This window comes from Ascaphus truei, chromosome 1 (assembly GCF_040206685.1).
Source record: "Ascaphus truei isolate aAscTru1 chromosome 1, aAscTru1.hap1, whole genome shotgun sequence".
Taxonomy (NCBI): domain Eukaryota; kingdom Metazoa; phylum Chordata; class Amphibia; order Anura; family Ascaphidae; genus Ascaphus; species Ascaphus truei.
This window is the reverse complement of record NC_134483.1, coordinates 463,814,679-463,833,134: the sequence shown is the minus strand read 5'-3', so window position 1 is coordinate 463,833,134 and position 18,456 is coordinate 463,814,679. Positions and strand designations below refer to the sequence as shown.

The 18,456-nt window shown below is 45.2% G+C and overlaps 1 protein-coding gene across 6 annotated transcripts in view; it reads left to right on the top strand.

The window, feature by feature from the left end:
* Positions 1–11,103: 11,103 nt before the first annotated feature.
* Positions 11,104–18,456, top strand: part of PAICS (phosphoribosylaminoimidazole carboxylase and phosphoribosylaminoimidazolesuccinocarboxamide synthase) — an 86,599-nt gene continuing 79,246 nt past the window's right edge. For all 6 annotated transcript variants that reach the window (XM_075566083.1, XM_075566074.1, XM_075566093.1 and 3 more), the window contains exon 1: positions 11,104–11,500. In XM_075566083.1, the coding sequence (XP_075422198.1) occupies positions 11,119–11,500 (382 nt within the window). In that variant the 5' untranslated portion in view covers positions 11,104–11,118. The remainder of the gene's footprint in view (positions 11,501–18,456) is intronic.

Below are 18,456 nucleotides of genomic sequence, written 5' to 3'. Positions count from 1 at the left end.
ATGTATACCCTGCTCATTATGTAACTGTATTTGTAACCATGTATTATTTGTCTTAACGCTGTGCCCAGGACATACTTGAACACGAGAGGTAACTCTCAATGTATTACTTCCTGGTAAAACATTTTATAAATAAATCCCTATGGCAGCAGCTGTGATGGTTTATTCATGAGGCACTTATTGCAGGACTTCACATATGCACATACATTCTTTCTAAAAGATGGCCGGCATGCACATTGTCTAAGACACAACAGGTTTTTAGCAATACCCAAGTGTCCACTTAACAGATGGCCAAGGTACTATTGAGCAGCCCTTCTCATAATACTTGGAGCACAAAGGCTGCCTTGTGACGGTAGTGGCAATGTGGCTAGTATATTAAAGGTTAAGGCCAGCCATTGCCCCATGTCAGTCAAGTTGAATGCAAACTCCGCGCCCCCTCACGTCATGGAGATCGCGGTGCAGTGAATTGCACGCGCCGCCGGCAAGCAAGGCGGCCGTGCGGGCGCGTGCAGCGGGGCCTTAGCCTTAGAGCAGGGCCATTCTTCAGCCCAGACTCTGAGGCATGTATCTCCACAGCAGGTATCCAGCTGAAACTGGAACCTAAGGCTGGGGCCATAGCGGGGGGAAGCAGTGCTGAGGCGCGCTGACGCTGAGGCTCGCCTGCTGAAGCTGTGCGATTTCATGCACATGCAGGCGAGCCAGCGGGAGCGATCGGGAGGCGGGGGGAGGTGGTGGGAGGCGGGGCAGTGACGTCGCTGGGCCAAACGCCGTGACGTTGACGCTGCTTCGCGCTGATTGGATGTTTTCAGCCAATAGCGCGCTGAAAAACAGCTTGGCTGTCGGCTGAAAAATCCAGCGCCTCAGCACGCCTGCGGACGCTCGCGTGAGCCCCCTCTAAAGACATCCTCATTGAGGATGCAGGGGCTCAGCGTGGAGCGTCCACACGGCTCAGCACAGCCTGTCCTTCTATGGACGCAGCCTAAGGCCTGGGTCTTAGCCTCAACTGACTAAGGTCCCAGTGGTCAGTTTGAATTTCCCCCTCTCCTTAAGCTCACCTCTGTGGGCTGTCCTAAAGCACTGTCACCTCCAACGGCCCAGATTGGTCCATCACAGATGAGCCCTCGCTCTGTGATTGGCCGATGTAGCATCCGTGCTGTGATTGGCCGGTACGTAGCATCATGCTGATTGGCCGGCACCCCTTCTTTCATGCTTTCCTATGGAGATGGGTTAATATGTGTGAAGAGCTGCCAATTTCACCTCCACCGTTCACCCTGACATTGGGTAATTGGTGTTTTACCAAGGTTTTTGTTGGAGACACCCAAAACGAGATTCAGTCTTGTAGACGACCGGGGCTTTTGAAAGTGCTATTCTCCGAATAGCATCTTTGTGGTCTTGAGGGACCAGAACCCTGTGGAGTGTGGAACCTGACCCGGGTAAGCCTACTGAAGCTGTGTCCAACACCTGGCTAGCTAGGATTCCCTCCATAACCCGTTTTGGTGAGTTTGTACTTTAATAGTGTATTGTGTGGTGCCTGTTGACTCTGGTCAAAATAAACTTGCTTTACTTAACTCCTTCGTTCTACCTGGCATTTGCGATCCCAGTATAATTGACTGTGACATGTTTGTATGTATATCTTTATTTATATAGCGCCATCCATGTACATAGCGCTTCACAGCAGTAATACTGTCACGCTTGTGCTCTCCTCACAAGCGCAGGGAAAGGGAAGGGACACAATAGCGAGGTGGGGAGGCCGCAGGGGATACGAAGGGAGTAAGATGCCACGCAGCTTGGGATCGGCACACGTAGTCACGTGACCGCGCTGCGCGCATGAGAATGCGCGACGCGTCCGGAGGTGCGGAGCCAAGCTCAGAGACACGAGTGATCCAGCTGCATGCGCGCGTACGCTCTGACAGCAGAGCGGGAGTGCGTGCGCTCTCAGGCACCAACGCGGGGGTTGCTGGAAGTCAATGCTTCAGCACGGGAGTCTGGAACGGAAACCAGGAACATGGTACAGGAACATGGGCATAGAGTCCAGAGCACAAGGTAACATCCAGAGAAGGATTGCTTCTAGGAGAACGTCCAGACTTCTTAAAGGCATAGTGCCAGAAACCGCAAGGTGCAGCGAAACTAAACATAACATAAGGGTTCTTAGTCTAATCCATTGGCCAAGGAATTATAAACCTGCTACCACGTCAAGGTGAACCCTACTAAGCAGGTACCTACACTACCCGACAGTAAACTAACCTCAGTAGTATAAGAGTGACTGTCCCAGTCCTCCGGAATCCGCAGGAGATAAGTAAAGGTCCCAAGGAGGCCCAGACAGGAACAGTATGCGATGAGTACCAGCACACACCAGGGCAGGCAGCAAAAGACTAATAGCAGAGAGAAAGTCAAAGAGAGGCTTACTTCCTGACAGGAGGAAGAGGGCAGGGTTTGCCAGAAAACAAGATGGCGTTGCTTGCTTCAGAATCCTTAAAGACACAGAATCTTGACTCACAGCTAGAGGGCGGCGATCAGAAGTAAACAGGTAAGGAAGGGACACGCCGCAGGGGGCGTGTTCTGCGCATCGTTACAGTACCCCCCTCTTAAGGATCGAACTCCGAGCGATCCAAGAGACTTAGGGGCAGCGATGCATAGGAAGGTAGCCTCGCAGCTAGAGGGCAGCGCCCACCACATAGAGAATCAACAGGGAATCTTGACTCGCAGCTAGAGGGCGGCGCATGCCATACAGAGAGACATCAGAGAAACTAGGCATGGGTAGAGAATACGCCACAAGGCGGCGTGAAGTTGACTCGCAGCTGGAGGGCGGCGCACGCCATCACGTGTACGCGCCACGCGTGAGAGATAGCGTGACGCGACCGGGGGTGGCCGGGCTCCGGGGTACGAGTAGGGAACCGCGGGTGCGTGAATGCTCTATAAGGAGAGCGGGAACTGAGATGCGGCAGGTAAGGAGGGAGCACGCCGCAGGGGGCGTGTTCCCCGATTCCTTACAAATACATAATGGGAATAAGTGCTTGAAATATAAAAGTATACATTAGGAACAGGAGGAACATGCCTCATTTAGCATGGGATAGGAATCAGATTCCAGATAATTACAACATTATCGATGAGAGTGAAATGGTCGTCCATGCATGAATCTATACAATGGACCAATTTCTGGACCGTATGTAGCCCAGATAGCTCTAGAAGGGCAATTGGCGGGCCTTAATGTATTTTAGTGTGGTCCTGGGACCCTTTAATATCCATTGCAAGCAGATTACTGGTCCCTGAGATAACTGGAGGAGATACTATAGCTGTTTTTTCCATATACATAATGTATTGAGTGTGTCCCCTTACACCTGTGAAGTGGCTGATATTATGATAGGTGGGGTAGAAAAAATTATCCGATTTGAATTTTTGTATGCAATCCCATTCCAATGGGATTTTTCTGATTCCGAAATGTCTTTAGCCAGCAGAAAATTAGGAAGAATCGCGTGCTCCCTACCGTCGTAGTTGATGAAAACCGTATCCTTACGCTGAAAGTCTCTGCCCAACAACATAGGGGCTGATTAGGCACAATCACTGCATTACGCACAAACTGTATGCCACACCAGGTAAAGATCAATGTAGTGGTTTAATGCAGCCATTAAGAGTGGCAATCCCTTGTATGGCTAAAACACCAGTCCTGGATATAACGCAGCCACCACCTCATTTACAATGGTAAATGCTGCGCACGTATCCAGAAATGCTGTTACATTCTGCCCATTAATCAAGGCTTTCAGATGTGGCCAATTGATCAAGACATTGCAATTACTAAATAAGTAAACAAAGTTGATTGATCACATTGAGGTTGAATAAAAGGAGGGCTCTGAACATCCACTACATACTTACTAGCAGATGTCACGACCTCACCCTGTGCTGAGCTGGTACACAGGTGTTTCTGATGGCGACTGATTTTTCTATGGTCATGTTGGCCGTGTGGACTACATGCTGGACAATGACGCTTCAAGACATTAGCTCTCCCACAACCACAGCAGGGGACTAGAACCTGATCTGAACCTCTATGCGTTACCTGTACTGGGAAGTGATTGCTTGTCCAGAAGCTGCAGCTTTATCATTTCCCTCAAATAGGCTGAGAGAGACAGATCAGGCACATACATCATCAATAGCTTTAGTTGCCAAAGGAATACAAAAATGGGAAACAATGCATCAGAGGATAGCATCATTCTGCTGATTTTCCAGTGATGATTAACAAAGGGTATGGAAATTTCGGAACAGATTAAATTCAAAAGCTGGTAATGACTCATGACTCATCTGGTGCCAGGCCAGGATTGCTTTTAAAACCCGTTCATCCCTGTTAGGTAGCAAGTGTGCTTTTCTGAATAATTTCAGGAATGTTTTACCATTTTGAATACGGTTACAGCAACTGAGAAACCATGGCCTGAGATCTCCAGCAATAAAACAAAACGATTCAGCAATAATGAGGTATAAGCCCCTTTCATAATAACCATATAAAGCCATTCTGTTCTTGATAGAGGCCCATTATTACAAAAACAAATGTGGGGCATAGATTTGCATGAGAGGCTCACCTCTATGACTTGCTGCTGTTTGACAATCTTTTAGGATTGGTATTCCAGAAAGGGAAGCAACTGTATGTACAGTAGTCTCTCTAGTGTGCTCTGACCTCAGGGCATCCTTGTTCCTAACATGCCAGGTGTAGCTTCCAAGTAAGCAATTTCTTCTGTTAATTACAGTCCCCCTTTTTTTTTTATTATTTGTATATGTAAAGCATGTGACAAGGTCTAATTCTGCATTCTGACCTAAGCTGGCAATCGTTTGCTGCTCCTGTGATAAATCTGTAAAAATCCTGACTGTGTGACTAACATAATGGCTGCTTCAGTCAGGGTAACGGAGCAGCTGCAATGTATCCTTATATTACTTAGGTAACATTATCTATTGTTACAGTTTGCAGCTCAAACTGCTGGGAATATTTACAACAAATTATTACAAACAAAGTGTTGCAAAGCTGCAATATCTTGCACTGCTTGGGAGCTGGGCTAAAACCTGCTATAGAAATCAATGGATGCTTTAAAACTCATTAAAAATGTCAAAACGAGTTGAATAATAATACAAAATAATAATAAAGTATTATCTAATACTACAGAACAGATTTATTAACAAACAAAAAAACCACAACACACTGAGTACACAGTGGCTATAAATAAAGATGTGCATACTGTACATAAGATTTCATGTTTTGTTACTTTCAGTCTGCAGGAAAAACTAATTCTGACATCTAGTGGCAGAATAAGATATACCACTCTACTTCCTATCATGCTCATAACCCAATATCCTTACCCTTTCAGTGTCATTACACGTCTCCCTTCCAGGATCAAAGCTACTCTCATTTGACAGTGGGAGATGCAGAGAGCCAGCATTGTCGGTTCAAAAGCTGACTCTTCTCCCTCTATCTGTCTACCCACTGCCACCGGGAAGAATCTTCTCACACTTGGGGAGTGTAAACTGAGAGAATGAAACCAAGGCTGTCCCGCATGGCTCTGGACTGGCGTGGCGTTTGCATATTGCAGTACAATGTAGCTCTGACTTCACCTACAGAGATCCCCACTGCTCCCAATACCTTCATGCCTCTGATTTTCTGGTTTGCAGAATTTTCTCCCTCTTCTGGCCCTCATCCCACTTGACTACGCTTCCACATCACCGGACATACATTGCTGCTTCCCATTTGCCTACTTGTTGCATGAACAAGGTTCAACTTTCCATTTTCCCACAGACCCTCCAACATAATGCACATGGAAATATCTGCACTTTGGTCTATCGGTTCAGAGTAAAGACCTTTTCAAGCAACTGGGCATGTGCAGTTCACTGCAATTAGAAAACATGTTGCCACTAATGTAGTTGTATTTATAATAACAGTATGTAGTTACATGTCTGTAGGTACTTGTAAATGTGATCCATTTCTCCTGACAATTTCAGATCTACTTTTCTGTTGTTATACTTCTTCAGCCGGCCAGCTTTTCTAATTGGTTGAAGGTTCCGAGCTTCAACCAATGGAATCAGGAAACAGCCAATGGAGCTCTCGTCTGCTGTCACACATTGCCAGAAATGGGTACATCTGGTGCTTACTAGGTACAGCTAATATAAATCAGGTACAGTACTTGCTAAATATGTAGTTAGTGGATGTGACCTTGCTCTATCCTCATAGTACTACTTGCCTCATTTTATTTCTTAGGACCACCTCAAAAATGCATTTTTTTTGCAGACCGGAGGTTATACTGGCTGCCTTGAAACCCTGTATTTCAACACTTTCAACTCTACTAAAGTCAGGTACACGGCCTTGTCTTTTGTATCTACCTTTCTGAAAATGAACCTGCTACTTGCCTCAATTGTGTCCTATACTGTGGCCTCATGTAAATGTTACTCTCTCTCTCTATTTACAAACTTATCCTTCCTGGCCCACACCCAATGTAATCACACACCCTGGACTACTCAAAAGCTTTGTATTATCTACTGAATGTTGGTGGAGAGGTCTGAAAATTAGCACACCTAGCACCACTCATACTAAGGGCAAACCTTGCAACTTTGCAGCCTGAAAACAAAGACTCAAATGTCTATTTATACTGTTACTCTCTTTAGCACTAGATATTGAAATCAACCCAGCCCCCCCCCCCTTTTCAACTCTGTCCCAGACCCCTGATAATGTCCCTTTCAAATTCCATAAAGGGCTCTCTGTCACCCATATAAATATTTGAAGCCTACTGCCCAAACTGGATGAACTAAGGGCACAATCCCTTTTGCATAAACTCAAAGCCATCATTCTCACCGAAACATGGCTAACTCCTAAAACACTTGATGCATCTATTTCCATTCAGGGATACTCCATTATTAGGATAGGTGAAAAGGAGGAGGGGTGTTATTTTATATTGAAGATGCCTTACAATTTACGCTGCTAAATTCCCCCCCCCCCCCCCCACTAAGCATATCCTCTTTTGAAATCCTAGTTCATAAAATTTGCCTCCCCTTTTCTAAGCCTATTCCTATTGCTGGCATCTACTGCCCCCTAAAACCCCACTACAATGCCTGACTGATATGACTCACTTTCTTGGCACAATTTCCTCTCTGAATGGAAGTGTGAGCTTTTACTGTAGTTCTTGGTGATTTCAACCTCATTTGGCTTGACCCTAAAAACAACCAAATCTGGTCACAGGTCGAGTCCCTAAATTGAATTCAACTAATTTCCCAACCCACACGGACAAACCTAAAATCTTGCAACCATTCCTTACTAGATTGGATTCTACCCTCTTGTCCCAACAGAATCCAATCCTCTGGTAAGCTACCTGACATTTTCAGTGAGCATGTAATAGTGTACTGTGTAAGGAAACTCAAACGACCAAATCAAGCCCTAAAGTTCTAGTCACTAGAACATTTAGAAACTTTAACCCACAACAACTTCTGACTGACCTAACCAGCTGCCCTTGGTACAGATCAACTTTATACCAGACCCTGATTCAGTGCTTGATTATATTTCCACACAGAGTTCTTAAAACTCTGATACCCATGCTCCAATACGCAGAATAAGAGTATGCTGGGTCCACGCTCAATAGGTCACAACTGACCTAATTGCACTTTATCATTTTAGGGATGTCTTGTGGAAAAGATACAAAGTAACTGGCACTACCATGGATCTTAATAACTACAGATGCCTGAGGAATACATGCACAAGGCAAACAAGACTAGCAAAAGCCCAATATTACACAGACAATCTTAACCAAAATATATCAAATCCAACACATTTTTGGAAGGTCATCAACAATATAGTCCAGCCTTCTAGCCATCAACAACCATCAAAAACGATAATACTACTCTGACAAATCACACTGACATTGCAAACACAGTCAATGAATACTTTGTGGGATGTGCTACTTCTCCCCTGTCAAAGCGCAACCCCAACTACTGTACATTCACAAAGCTATAACCGTGAGGACCCCTTTAGCTCCACTCTCTAATAACAGTGCTTACAATTTTCAATGTGTCCCAGTATCTGAAGAGGAGATTACACTGGCACTGCTAACATTAAAACTAAACAGCCCATGTGGACCTGACCTAGTGCAATAAAAGTTCCTACGACTCGGTGCCCCAGTCATTGCCATGCTGCCTGCCTCCCTAATCAACTCTATTTTGTCTTCAGGCCATAACCTACAGACATCAAAAATTGCCAGAGTTGTCAAAGTTTTCAAAACTGGGGACAAAAACAATGTGTCCAACTACAGACTAATTTCTCTTCTTCCAATATTATCCAATGTCATGGAAAAATGTATTCACTCCCAATTAAGTGAGTACTATACTAAGACAATTTCCTTAGCCAACTTCAATCAAAACCGCTCCATCGTAACTACCCTCTTAAAAATTTGCAATGAAATCCAGTGTGGAATGGAACTGGGACAACTTTCTGGTGTAATATTCCTTCATTTTGCAAAGGCGTTTGATACTGTTGATCATATTATCTTGTTAAACAAGCTTCAGTGCTCTGGAATAGGGAAGCATGCTTTAAACTAGTTTCACTCCTACCCATCGGGTAGATTTTAACATGTATCTATCTTGGGCTCTAACTCCAACCACCTGCGATGTTCCGCAAAGCTCTGTTCTGGGGCTCCTATTCTTTTCAATCTTCATCAGCTTGTAAATGAACTTCAATTCACATGTATATGGATGACACAAATTTATACAGTGAGTTCTTGCTATCTGTTGTTGCTCCTTTACGACAAACGTATCATCCGACATGTCACAATACATTCCGCTGAATGGATATCCAACACTGGAATGGATTATCCGCCGCTCGCCATTGCTCATTAATATGGGATTCGCTTACGATGCTTTCACTATCCAATGCTAGTTTCTGGAATGGATTCCATCGGATAACCGAGGACCACGTGTATGCACACAGCCCTAGCCTGTCTGACCTTGGACACATACCTCAATCTGATTTTTCAAGACTTGAATACTAGATTCCCCAAAATAAACCTGTAACAGGGGATTTATCCCTGTTCAGAAAACTTGCCTCTAATCCAGCAGTGTGTTGGTTAATTGACCAGCACCTGGCTGATTGGAGGTTTGTTAGAGAAAAGGCTCCTCCTGAGACAGGAAGGGGAGACTCCTGAGCACACATATGAGCTGAACAAGGAGACAGACAGAGGAGAGGTTCCTGAGTCTCACAGATGAGACTGGCAGAGGGAACACAGACGTCTTGAGCCTGCCAAAAGGGACTGCACGCTGCCAGCAAGACACAGGGGAAAGTACTTCTAAACCTGGATCCTGACATTGCCTTATCGCACAAAGGTGTGGACACCAGGAGAACAAAGAAGCCTTCCCCTACAAGAGACAGATAAGACTTTTCTTATAAGACTGTTATCTATGTCTATATTTATATATATATATAAATGTCCCTATGATTTGGGCCGGTGAATCGTAACCACGCAGTTAAAGAGATCTGGACTACAAGTGTACAGTATATATACTCCAAAGTGGAGCGGATTTTGTTTGCTGATTTACATGTTTGCTGTGTTTAAAGTGACAGGCGCAATAAAGCCTTATTTTAATTTCACCTTAAAACAGTCTCCATTGCGTACCTCTGAACAAGTCTCTTACAAAACCGTTTTTAAAAACTGCCAAAACTAACGATGGTATTTGGGACTAAGGCTACATTTCTAAAGCTACCAATGACAGAGCTACCGATCAGAACCAACTCTAACACAATTCTAGCCCGTCACTAGCTTTAAATATCTGGGCATATGGTTTGACTCCCATTTAACATTTGGGTTACATATTGCTACGTGACCTCAAAAACCTATGCCAACTAGGTGTACTTTATAGATGCAAATCCTCCCTAAGCCCACTTGTCAGAATGTGCATCACACAACAATGCTAATGCCAATTATAGACAATGGGGACATAGTATATGGTACAGCACCCCAAAGCTATCTTAGCAAACTAGACACCCTCTACAACTCAATACCCTGCATTGTCCTACAATATAACTAGAACACACATTACGGCAAAATGCTCCAAGAACTAGATTGGCCATCACTTAAGTCTAGGTGCAGAGTACATTTGTCCTGTTTTGCCTTCAAATACTTTCTAAGCAATCTACTTGCCTATCTGAACAAGCTCCTCGCCAGTACCACACACAGCACTTATCTGAGATCTGTCTCCAAAAGACTGTTCACGGTCCCAAGGTTCAACAAGGAATCTGGTCGTTCCGGCTCCTGTTACCGTGCACCTCACGTCTGGAACAACCTACCAGAGACTCTCAAAACTGCCTCCAGTCTAAGTTCTTTCAAGACTTCAGCTGTCTCACATTTTAATCTCGTCTGCAGCTGTTAAATACGCCCATAACATATATTATTTCTAACTGTCTGTAAATATAACGTATATCCTCTCTTGATATAACGTAATCTTATATTGTCATCATAACTCTGTGCCCAGGTCATACTTGAAAACAAGCAGTAACTCTCATAGTACAATAAATAAGTTACAGAGGTTAAAACACAGTGTAAGGTATATCCTTTATTCACACCAATCCAGCAACTAAGGGGCTAAAATATGGAACAGTCCCTCCGGCAACAAAGAGGTCAAAACACAAAAGAGCGAACAAGCATTGCAGGGACATGAGTTAGAGCTGCAATGTGTCACGAATGTCATCTGCACATTAAAACAGTTTGAAAAAAAAAAAAACACTTTTCACCCGAGTATGTAAAACACGTCACCTCTTATTCTATGTCCTCTGGCTAATTATTGCCTAATTATTTTATTTAAAGACTGGCCAAATCACCTGTCTGCAGAAGTTGTGAATTCAAAAGCTTAAACTGTGTCTGTGGAAAGAATCCATTTTCTCCTGCAGAGAAACAGCAATAATTAACCATGTGACCCTGTGAGCTGCTTTATTTGTAATCTCCTGCTGAAGCTGCTTGGTTGGCTGTGCATCAAGTCACTCCCCTCAGGCAGCTTGAGCCAGTAAACCAGAAGCTTGTGTGTGTGCGTGGGCCTCACTGACAGCCAGTCGTCTGGTTTCCCTGGAAACTAAATCGTAGCTTAGAAATAGTGAATCATTTCCAGGTCACTTTCAACATGGAGAGGGGAGCTGGGAGGTACTGGACTGAGGATGAGATTCGAGCCCTGATGAGCGTTTGGTCAGAAAAAAACATTAAAAAGCAACTTCATGGAACCCTAAGGAATAAGGGGCTATTTATGTACATAGCTAAAAGAATGCAGGCGTTAGGGGTGTTCCGGGACTGGAAACAATGTCGGGCAAAGTATAAAAATCTGAAGTATGAATACAGAGCAATAAAATGCGGTCACTGCACCGGAGACGTAACTAGACTGCGTTTTTATGACGATCTGGACGCCATCTTGGGATCGGAGACAGTTGCTGAATTAGAGGACGAGGAGAGCGTTCATTCGGCAAATGAGACATATCTGGACCCTAGTGCTGCAACAGAGAGGGTGGAAGGTAAAAGAGCATGAAATCCTTTTTTTTATTTTTTTTCTTGTCTTGGTATAAGCAAGAGTTAATCGTCTCAGAAGTCGCTGTGCAGCAGAAACAGCACGGTTTCAAGCAGCAACTGACTTAATTTACTCGCTGTTAGCACCACCAGTGTTGAAGTCTGTAAGTGCAGCAAAGCATTATTTAAAAATAACTCCGTTGTAGAACAGACTCTACATATTTATTATTAATATTATAGAGAGATAGAAGTAGAAAAAGGTCGGACTCTCAGTATTAAAGGGGTAAATAGTCTTAAAGACTATACCATGCTTGGTAAAACAATATCAGGATAAAAAGAAAGAAAAAACCCCAAAGAGCAATATTAGCTGCACTGGACACATACATTGAAAACTGTGTTTTATTATTCCATACTAACCATGGGAGCCCGACATTTCGGTCCTCAGGGGGACCGTCCTCGGGGGTTTTCAGAGATGCCTTATTTTTAAACAAGAGACCTTTTTGCAGGGTTTGTTTTTAAGAAGGAGCGGTTTGTTAGGCCGCGCTTATAGTGCCGACGATGGTGCCGCCGCCCGAAAACAAATGCATTGTCGCCGCCACGTGCGCTTATAGTAAGCGCAACGGCGACCAAGCGACAGGACGACGCGATTTTTTGAAGCCGGGAATATTTGATTTTTATGGGGGTGTCGCTTCATGTGACAGCCCCTGAACCAATCAATGGCCTGGTCGCCCGCGACGCCACCGCAAAGCGAAATACAACTTTCGCTAGCAGTGACGTCACGCGTTGCCGTCGCAGTCTCTATACGCGCGGCTTTAGGGAGAAGGAGCGGTTTGTTAGAGTTTTTTAGGGAGAAGGAGTGGCTCAGTGAGTAAAGACACTGACTGGCACTGAGTTAGGGAAGCTGGGGAACCTGGTTCAGTTCCCGGTGTCAGCTCCTTGTGACCTTGGGCAAGTCACTGTATCTCCCTGGGCCTCAGGCACCAAAAACATACATTGTAAGCTCCACGGGAGCTGCAAAAGCAGAAAACAGCAGAAAACGCCCCAATTTTACGAGATCTGGGAACCATGGCTTAGAACCCATGGTCCAGCCTCACTATAGGTGACTGCCTGCAAAATGTCTCTGTAAAGCGCTACGTAAAACTAGCAGCGCTATACAAGAACATGCTATTATTATTAAGAAGGAAAACCCAGATGTACTTGAAAACAAGATGTGCATCTCAAGGTATCTTTGCTGGTTTTCAACACAAACAAAATCATTTGAAAATTATATCTGAGTGTATACATACAATCAGGCTGCAATAAATATAATGATACTATTTTGTCTATTAATATTATTATTCCTTCATATAGTTTTTGTAGTGTCTGTGATTTGCAAAAAAAATCTCCATGCTATGGTAGTTACGGTACAGTAAGTATTAATATGCATACAGTATAGGCAATTTGTGATCGGTGAGTCTATGGGGCAGATTCAGTAAGGTCCCATGTGGGGTATCACGCCCCAAATTAGCACTTAATGTCCAATTTAGGGAGCGATACCGCACATTGGACCTTAGTGAATCCCTTCATTATCTTCAAGTCCAGATGATTGTTTGTTATAATTGTTTCTTTGGAGTATGCAATTGTCTGTGGTTACAACGTGTTACTTATGCATTACTTGCAGAGTGAGTTTGCCTCACCTTGCTGTGTAAGGCCGCGATTATAGTGAGCGCGACGGCTTTGTGCAATTTCGCGCGCGGCGTGAACAAAGTGCAGCAGCTCTATATAGTGCGCGCGGGAGCGATGAAAAGCGACTGCGCAGCAGATTTTTGAAAAGACAAATGATTTAGTCTTTTTGCGCAATGGCTGTGTCACATTAGCGGTTCAGCCAATGAGGGCGAAGCAGCCCTCCCCATCGTCCACCATGCCTCCCCATCACCTACATCTAAAAGTACAAAAAGTGCACACATCGCTCGGCTGACAGGCACGCGCGATGCCATGCTCTCCGTCACATGCGCGCCTACTATAAACACAGCCTTAGGGCTGTTATATAGTGCATGTGGCCGTGCGAACGTGCGTGCCTATGCGAACGCGCGTGCACGTGCTGCATTCTTTTTGTATGTATACTGTGAGAGCTGTGAAGGTACAGTGTTTGTGTGTGCTTATGTGTGCTTCTGTGTTTTTATGTGTGTAAGTATGTGTAATTTATTAAAAAAAAAAAACATTGGTAAAAATAAAATATTTATTAAATTTGTGTAGACACGCAAATACATACACACATGCACACACATATACATACTTACACGTGCATACATATATACACACACACACATATACATACATTCAGCGCTGGTAGCGGCGCAAAAAGATTATTTTCCCTGTCTTCGCCGCTGTCTGTCGGCTCCCCGCTCCCTGCCATTATCGAAAGGCTGACTGATGTCAGCCAACTAAAATTCTGCGCGCGCGCACAGCGTTGCACGCGCCCGGCACTATATAACAGCCCTTAGGCTGCGGTCCCAGTTAGCACTGTGGCACGTGCGCCCAACGCGGTGAGGGGGGGGGGGGCGTGCACAGCGCTAACCGCGATCTGCGGTCCTCCAGGGAGAGAGATTGGGACGGTAGGGGGCGTGGTGGGAATTTTGCGGGGGCGTGGCCATGACCTCACGCGGCTGGTTCGCCCTCATTGGGTGAACCGCCGGCGGGGGCGTGGCCAAGCCTCCGTCGCCAGTTCTAAACTCAAATTCATTGAGTTAAAAATAAGCCTGGCAGTACAGCGCGGCTGCACCTCCAGCGAGAAGGTGCGTACTGGGCCCAGCCCCATTGAGGGGCAGTGCTTATACGCACAACGCACGCCGAGGTGTGCGCTGTAGGAGCAGTTAGTAGGAGCAGTTAGTGGGACCGCAGCCTTATGCTGACAATTGTGCTGCAGAGGATGGAATTCTCAGAGCTGCAGTTTTCATAAACTAATATACACGTGTCCATAATCTAACCATCTCTACCTGAATTTTGGGAAACCATTTGAAAATCTTTAGCAACTCACCTTTTTCTTTCATTTATTTTCTCCCTTGTGTAGTAGGAAAGGACAGAGGGCAAAGAAATATGTACAGCAAGAATGGTACTTTATAGCGCTGCAAGATATTTTGCAGCTCATTCACTTAAATATGCCATAAAACGTCTTCTAGCTTTGCACCGCTTAGTAAATATGGTCCAGAGTGCTTTATCATGTTATTTGTTAACCCCTTCACTTCCAGAGCAGGGGTAAAAACCATAATGTGCTTATATGGCTATACATGTATTGGGGACCCCCCGCTGGACTGAATGGAACAAGTAGATTTTAAATCGATACAGGCTGTGTGTCTGATGTTATGCCAGGCTATTTTTGGATTAGGATTCTATTATTTTTACAGTATTTGTATCTCTCGCCAAATCCCTGTTCTATCATTTTTTTTATTGTGTTCTTTTAAATAAAGTGGGAGGTACTCTAGTTATTTAATAATAATGCATTGTTTGAAAAAATAAATAAATAAAAAAACGAATAACATATATTGACCATTTAGATTTAAAAAGGCGATGGCCCTTTTTATGCATGCATTGTAACTTGGGAAATGTTTATTTTGAAACCTAATCGCTGTTTTCCATAAAAGTTATGAAATGAAACATAAGATAGTGTTCCATTTTTTTTTTTTACCATTTGTCTTTACAGTTCCCATTTAATGCAGGGCTGCGGCCTCCCGGCCCCTTCTGTCAGACATGCGGCCTGCCGGCCCCTTCTGTCAGACATGCGGCCTGCCGGCCCCTTCTGTCAGACATGCGGCCTGCCGGCCCCTTCTGTCAGACATGCGGCCTGCCGGCCCCTTCTGTCAGACATGCGGCCTGCCGGCCCCTTCTGTCAGACATGCGGCCTGCCGGCCCCTTCTGTCAGACATGCGGCCTGCCGGCCCCTTCTGTCAGACATGCGGCCTGCCGGCCCCTTCTGTCTGGCCCGCAGATAGGAACCAGGAGTCCAGGACATGAGGGTAGACTGATAGCACACACTACACGTGACTGCAGCAGGATCTCTCGCGAGGTTTGCAGGGCCAATAGGAGTGCTTTGTTAGCCTTTGTGTGGGATCCTGCTGCTGTCAGGTGCGGGAGCAGCATGGAACAGGCAGCATCGGCCCCTCCCCCACACCAGCACAGGCCCCCACACCAGCACAGACCCCTCCCCCACACCAGCACAGACCCCTCCCCCACACCAGCACAATCCCCCTCCCCCACACCAGCACAAACTCCTCCCCCACACCAACACAACCCCCCTCCCCCACACCAGCACAGACCCCTCCCCCACACCAGCACAGACCCCTCCCCCACACCAGCACAGACCCCTCCCCCACACAAACACAACCCCACACCAGCACAGGCCCCTCCCCCACACCAGCACAGGCCCCTCCCCATCGCCCCTTCACCAGCTCTCTCCTCATGCTGCCTCACCAACAGTGTGAGGGGGGCATATTTAGTGTGAGGGGGAATATTAAGTGTGAGGGGGGAATATTAAGTGTGAGGGGGGAATATTAAGTGTGAGGGGGGAATATTATGTGTGAGGGGGCATATTAAGTGTGAGAGACATTATGTAGTGTGAGGGGGGGCATATTAAGTGTGAGGGGGGCATATTAAGTGTGAGGGGGCATATTAAGTGTGAGAGACATTATGTAGTGTGAGGGGGGGAATATTAAGTGTGAGGGTTGATATTAACTGTGAGGGGAATATTAAGTGTGAGATGAATATTAAGTGTGAGGGGGGAATATTAAGTGTGAGGGGAAATATTAAGTGTGAGGGGGGCATATTAAGTGTAAGGGGGCATATTAAGTGTAAGGGGGCATATTAAGTGTGAGAGACATTAAGTAGTGTGAGGGGGGATATTAAGTGTGAGGGGGATATTAAGTGTGATATGAATATTAAGTGTGAGGGGGATATTACGTGTGAGGGGGGAATATTACGTGCAAGGAATATTAAGTGTGAGAGGGAAGATTAAGTGTGAATGAGGGAATATTAATTGTGAGAGCAATATTAAGTGTGAGGGGGCATATTAAGTGTAAGGGGGAAATATTAAGTGTGAAGGGGGCATATTAAGTGTGAGAGGGAATATTAAGTGTGAGGGGGAATATTAAGTGTGAGAGGAATATTACGTGTGAGGGGGGAATATTAAGTGTGATGGGGAATATTACGTGTGAGGGGGAATATTAAGTGTGAGGGGGAATATTAAGTGTGAGAGGAATATTACGTGTGAGGGGGAACATTAAGTGTGAGGGGGAATATTAAGTGTGAGGGGGCATATTAAGTGTGAGAGACATTAAGTAGTGTGAGGGGATATTAAGTGTGATATGAATATTAAGTGTGAGGGGGATATTACGTGTGAGGGGAATATTACGTGCGAGGAATATTAAGTGTGAGGGGGCATATTAAGTGTGAGAGGAATATTACGTGTGAGGGGGAATATTAAGTGTCTAGAGAACAACAACCCGGGCGCTACCTGTGGGGATGGTAAATATGGAATATGGGTGATATAGCTACCTTGGTGGTAGGCAAGGTATCCCTCTGCTTCTTTTCCGCCTGTGACTCAAAAGACCCCAACAAAGGATCTACCCAGGATCCTTCAAAACAAAGGAGACAAGAAAAAAAGGGGGGATGGGGGAGCACTGATGGAAGGCTGGTGTATAACCAGAATTGGTTGTATAATGCTCTAAGGCAATGTGGAGGGTTTTGTAGGTGTAAAATAATTTTTAACACTCACACGGCCTTGTGCGAATGCTGTCGCATCAAGGTATCTTTCGGATTTCCTTTTCTTTTTTCTTCTTTCGTCTCTTTTCTGTCTTCTAGATTCTTTCGCCGCCTTGCGTCTGCGTTCTTCTTCTCTGGTGTTTGTCTCACCCTCGGAATAAATACATACAAAATATGTGAGCAATCTGTGATTATATCAGGAAAGGTGTCAGGATATATAATAGAAATAGAAATAAAACACTCACACGGGCATGTATGCGTGCGCTCTAAGGGATGGTATCTTGGTCTCTAGGGGGCAGTTCCACTTCTTAATGTTGAGTTAAAGCTCTAAAAACAAAAAGTCAAAGGCCACACCTTAGTATATGGTAGAGACAAAATTAAAGTGTTACTACTCACACGGCCAAGTGTGAGTGCACACTTGGAAATGGTATCTTTTGTTGCTCCTTCTGTGGTCCCCGCTGGGAGACGTCCACTGGTACTGATTGTGAGTTCTCACCCCCCCAATGGGTAAAAGAAGTTCTGAGCTCGAAAAAGTCAAGGCCAAGGTCTTTATTAAGTGGAAAATAAAACAACAAGACACAGCTAACTCAACCCGTGAGTTACTCTGTGGAAGGGTGAAAAAAGCCAGTCTTTAGGGAATTAAACAGGACTTGTGGTGCTGCAGCTGAACTCCCTCCGCGTCCGGATGTAGCGCTGCACTTCCCGTGTCCCGCTCCCGACGGTGGCTTGAAAGGGTCAAAATTTCTGGGGGATTTTGAGCTACGCGTTTCGCCCTATGGGCTTCCTCAGGCTCCGTAGTTAGAATGGTCTGGGCTCGCGGCTCCTGCTTTATATACTGCGGCCGGCCATTCTACTACACCCCCTTGTTAAGCTTGTTCTAGATTTTGAAATTGGAATCAGCTGTTCTTAACTGATCGTACAAACGGTATAACAACGTTCCGTTGTACTTCACTGTGCATACAACCAACGTGTATTGATGACCGTAACTTTGTATTAAGTGAGGGGACCTTATGAACATAATGTTGGTCTTCTTCAATCTGAAACTTACAATTTCTAAATACTGTCCTTAATTGGCTATTAATACTTACACTTCGCCTGCCCCCCCCCCCCCCCACCCCCTTCCTTGCCCTTCCCAGATCTCCCTCATCCCCCTAGACCATAAACTAGGAGGTCTTTGTTCTTGTTCATGTCTATAATTTGAAGTTATTTTATCATTTATGGGACTGATTGC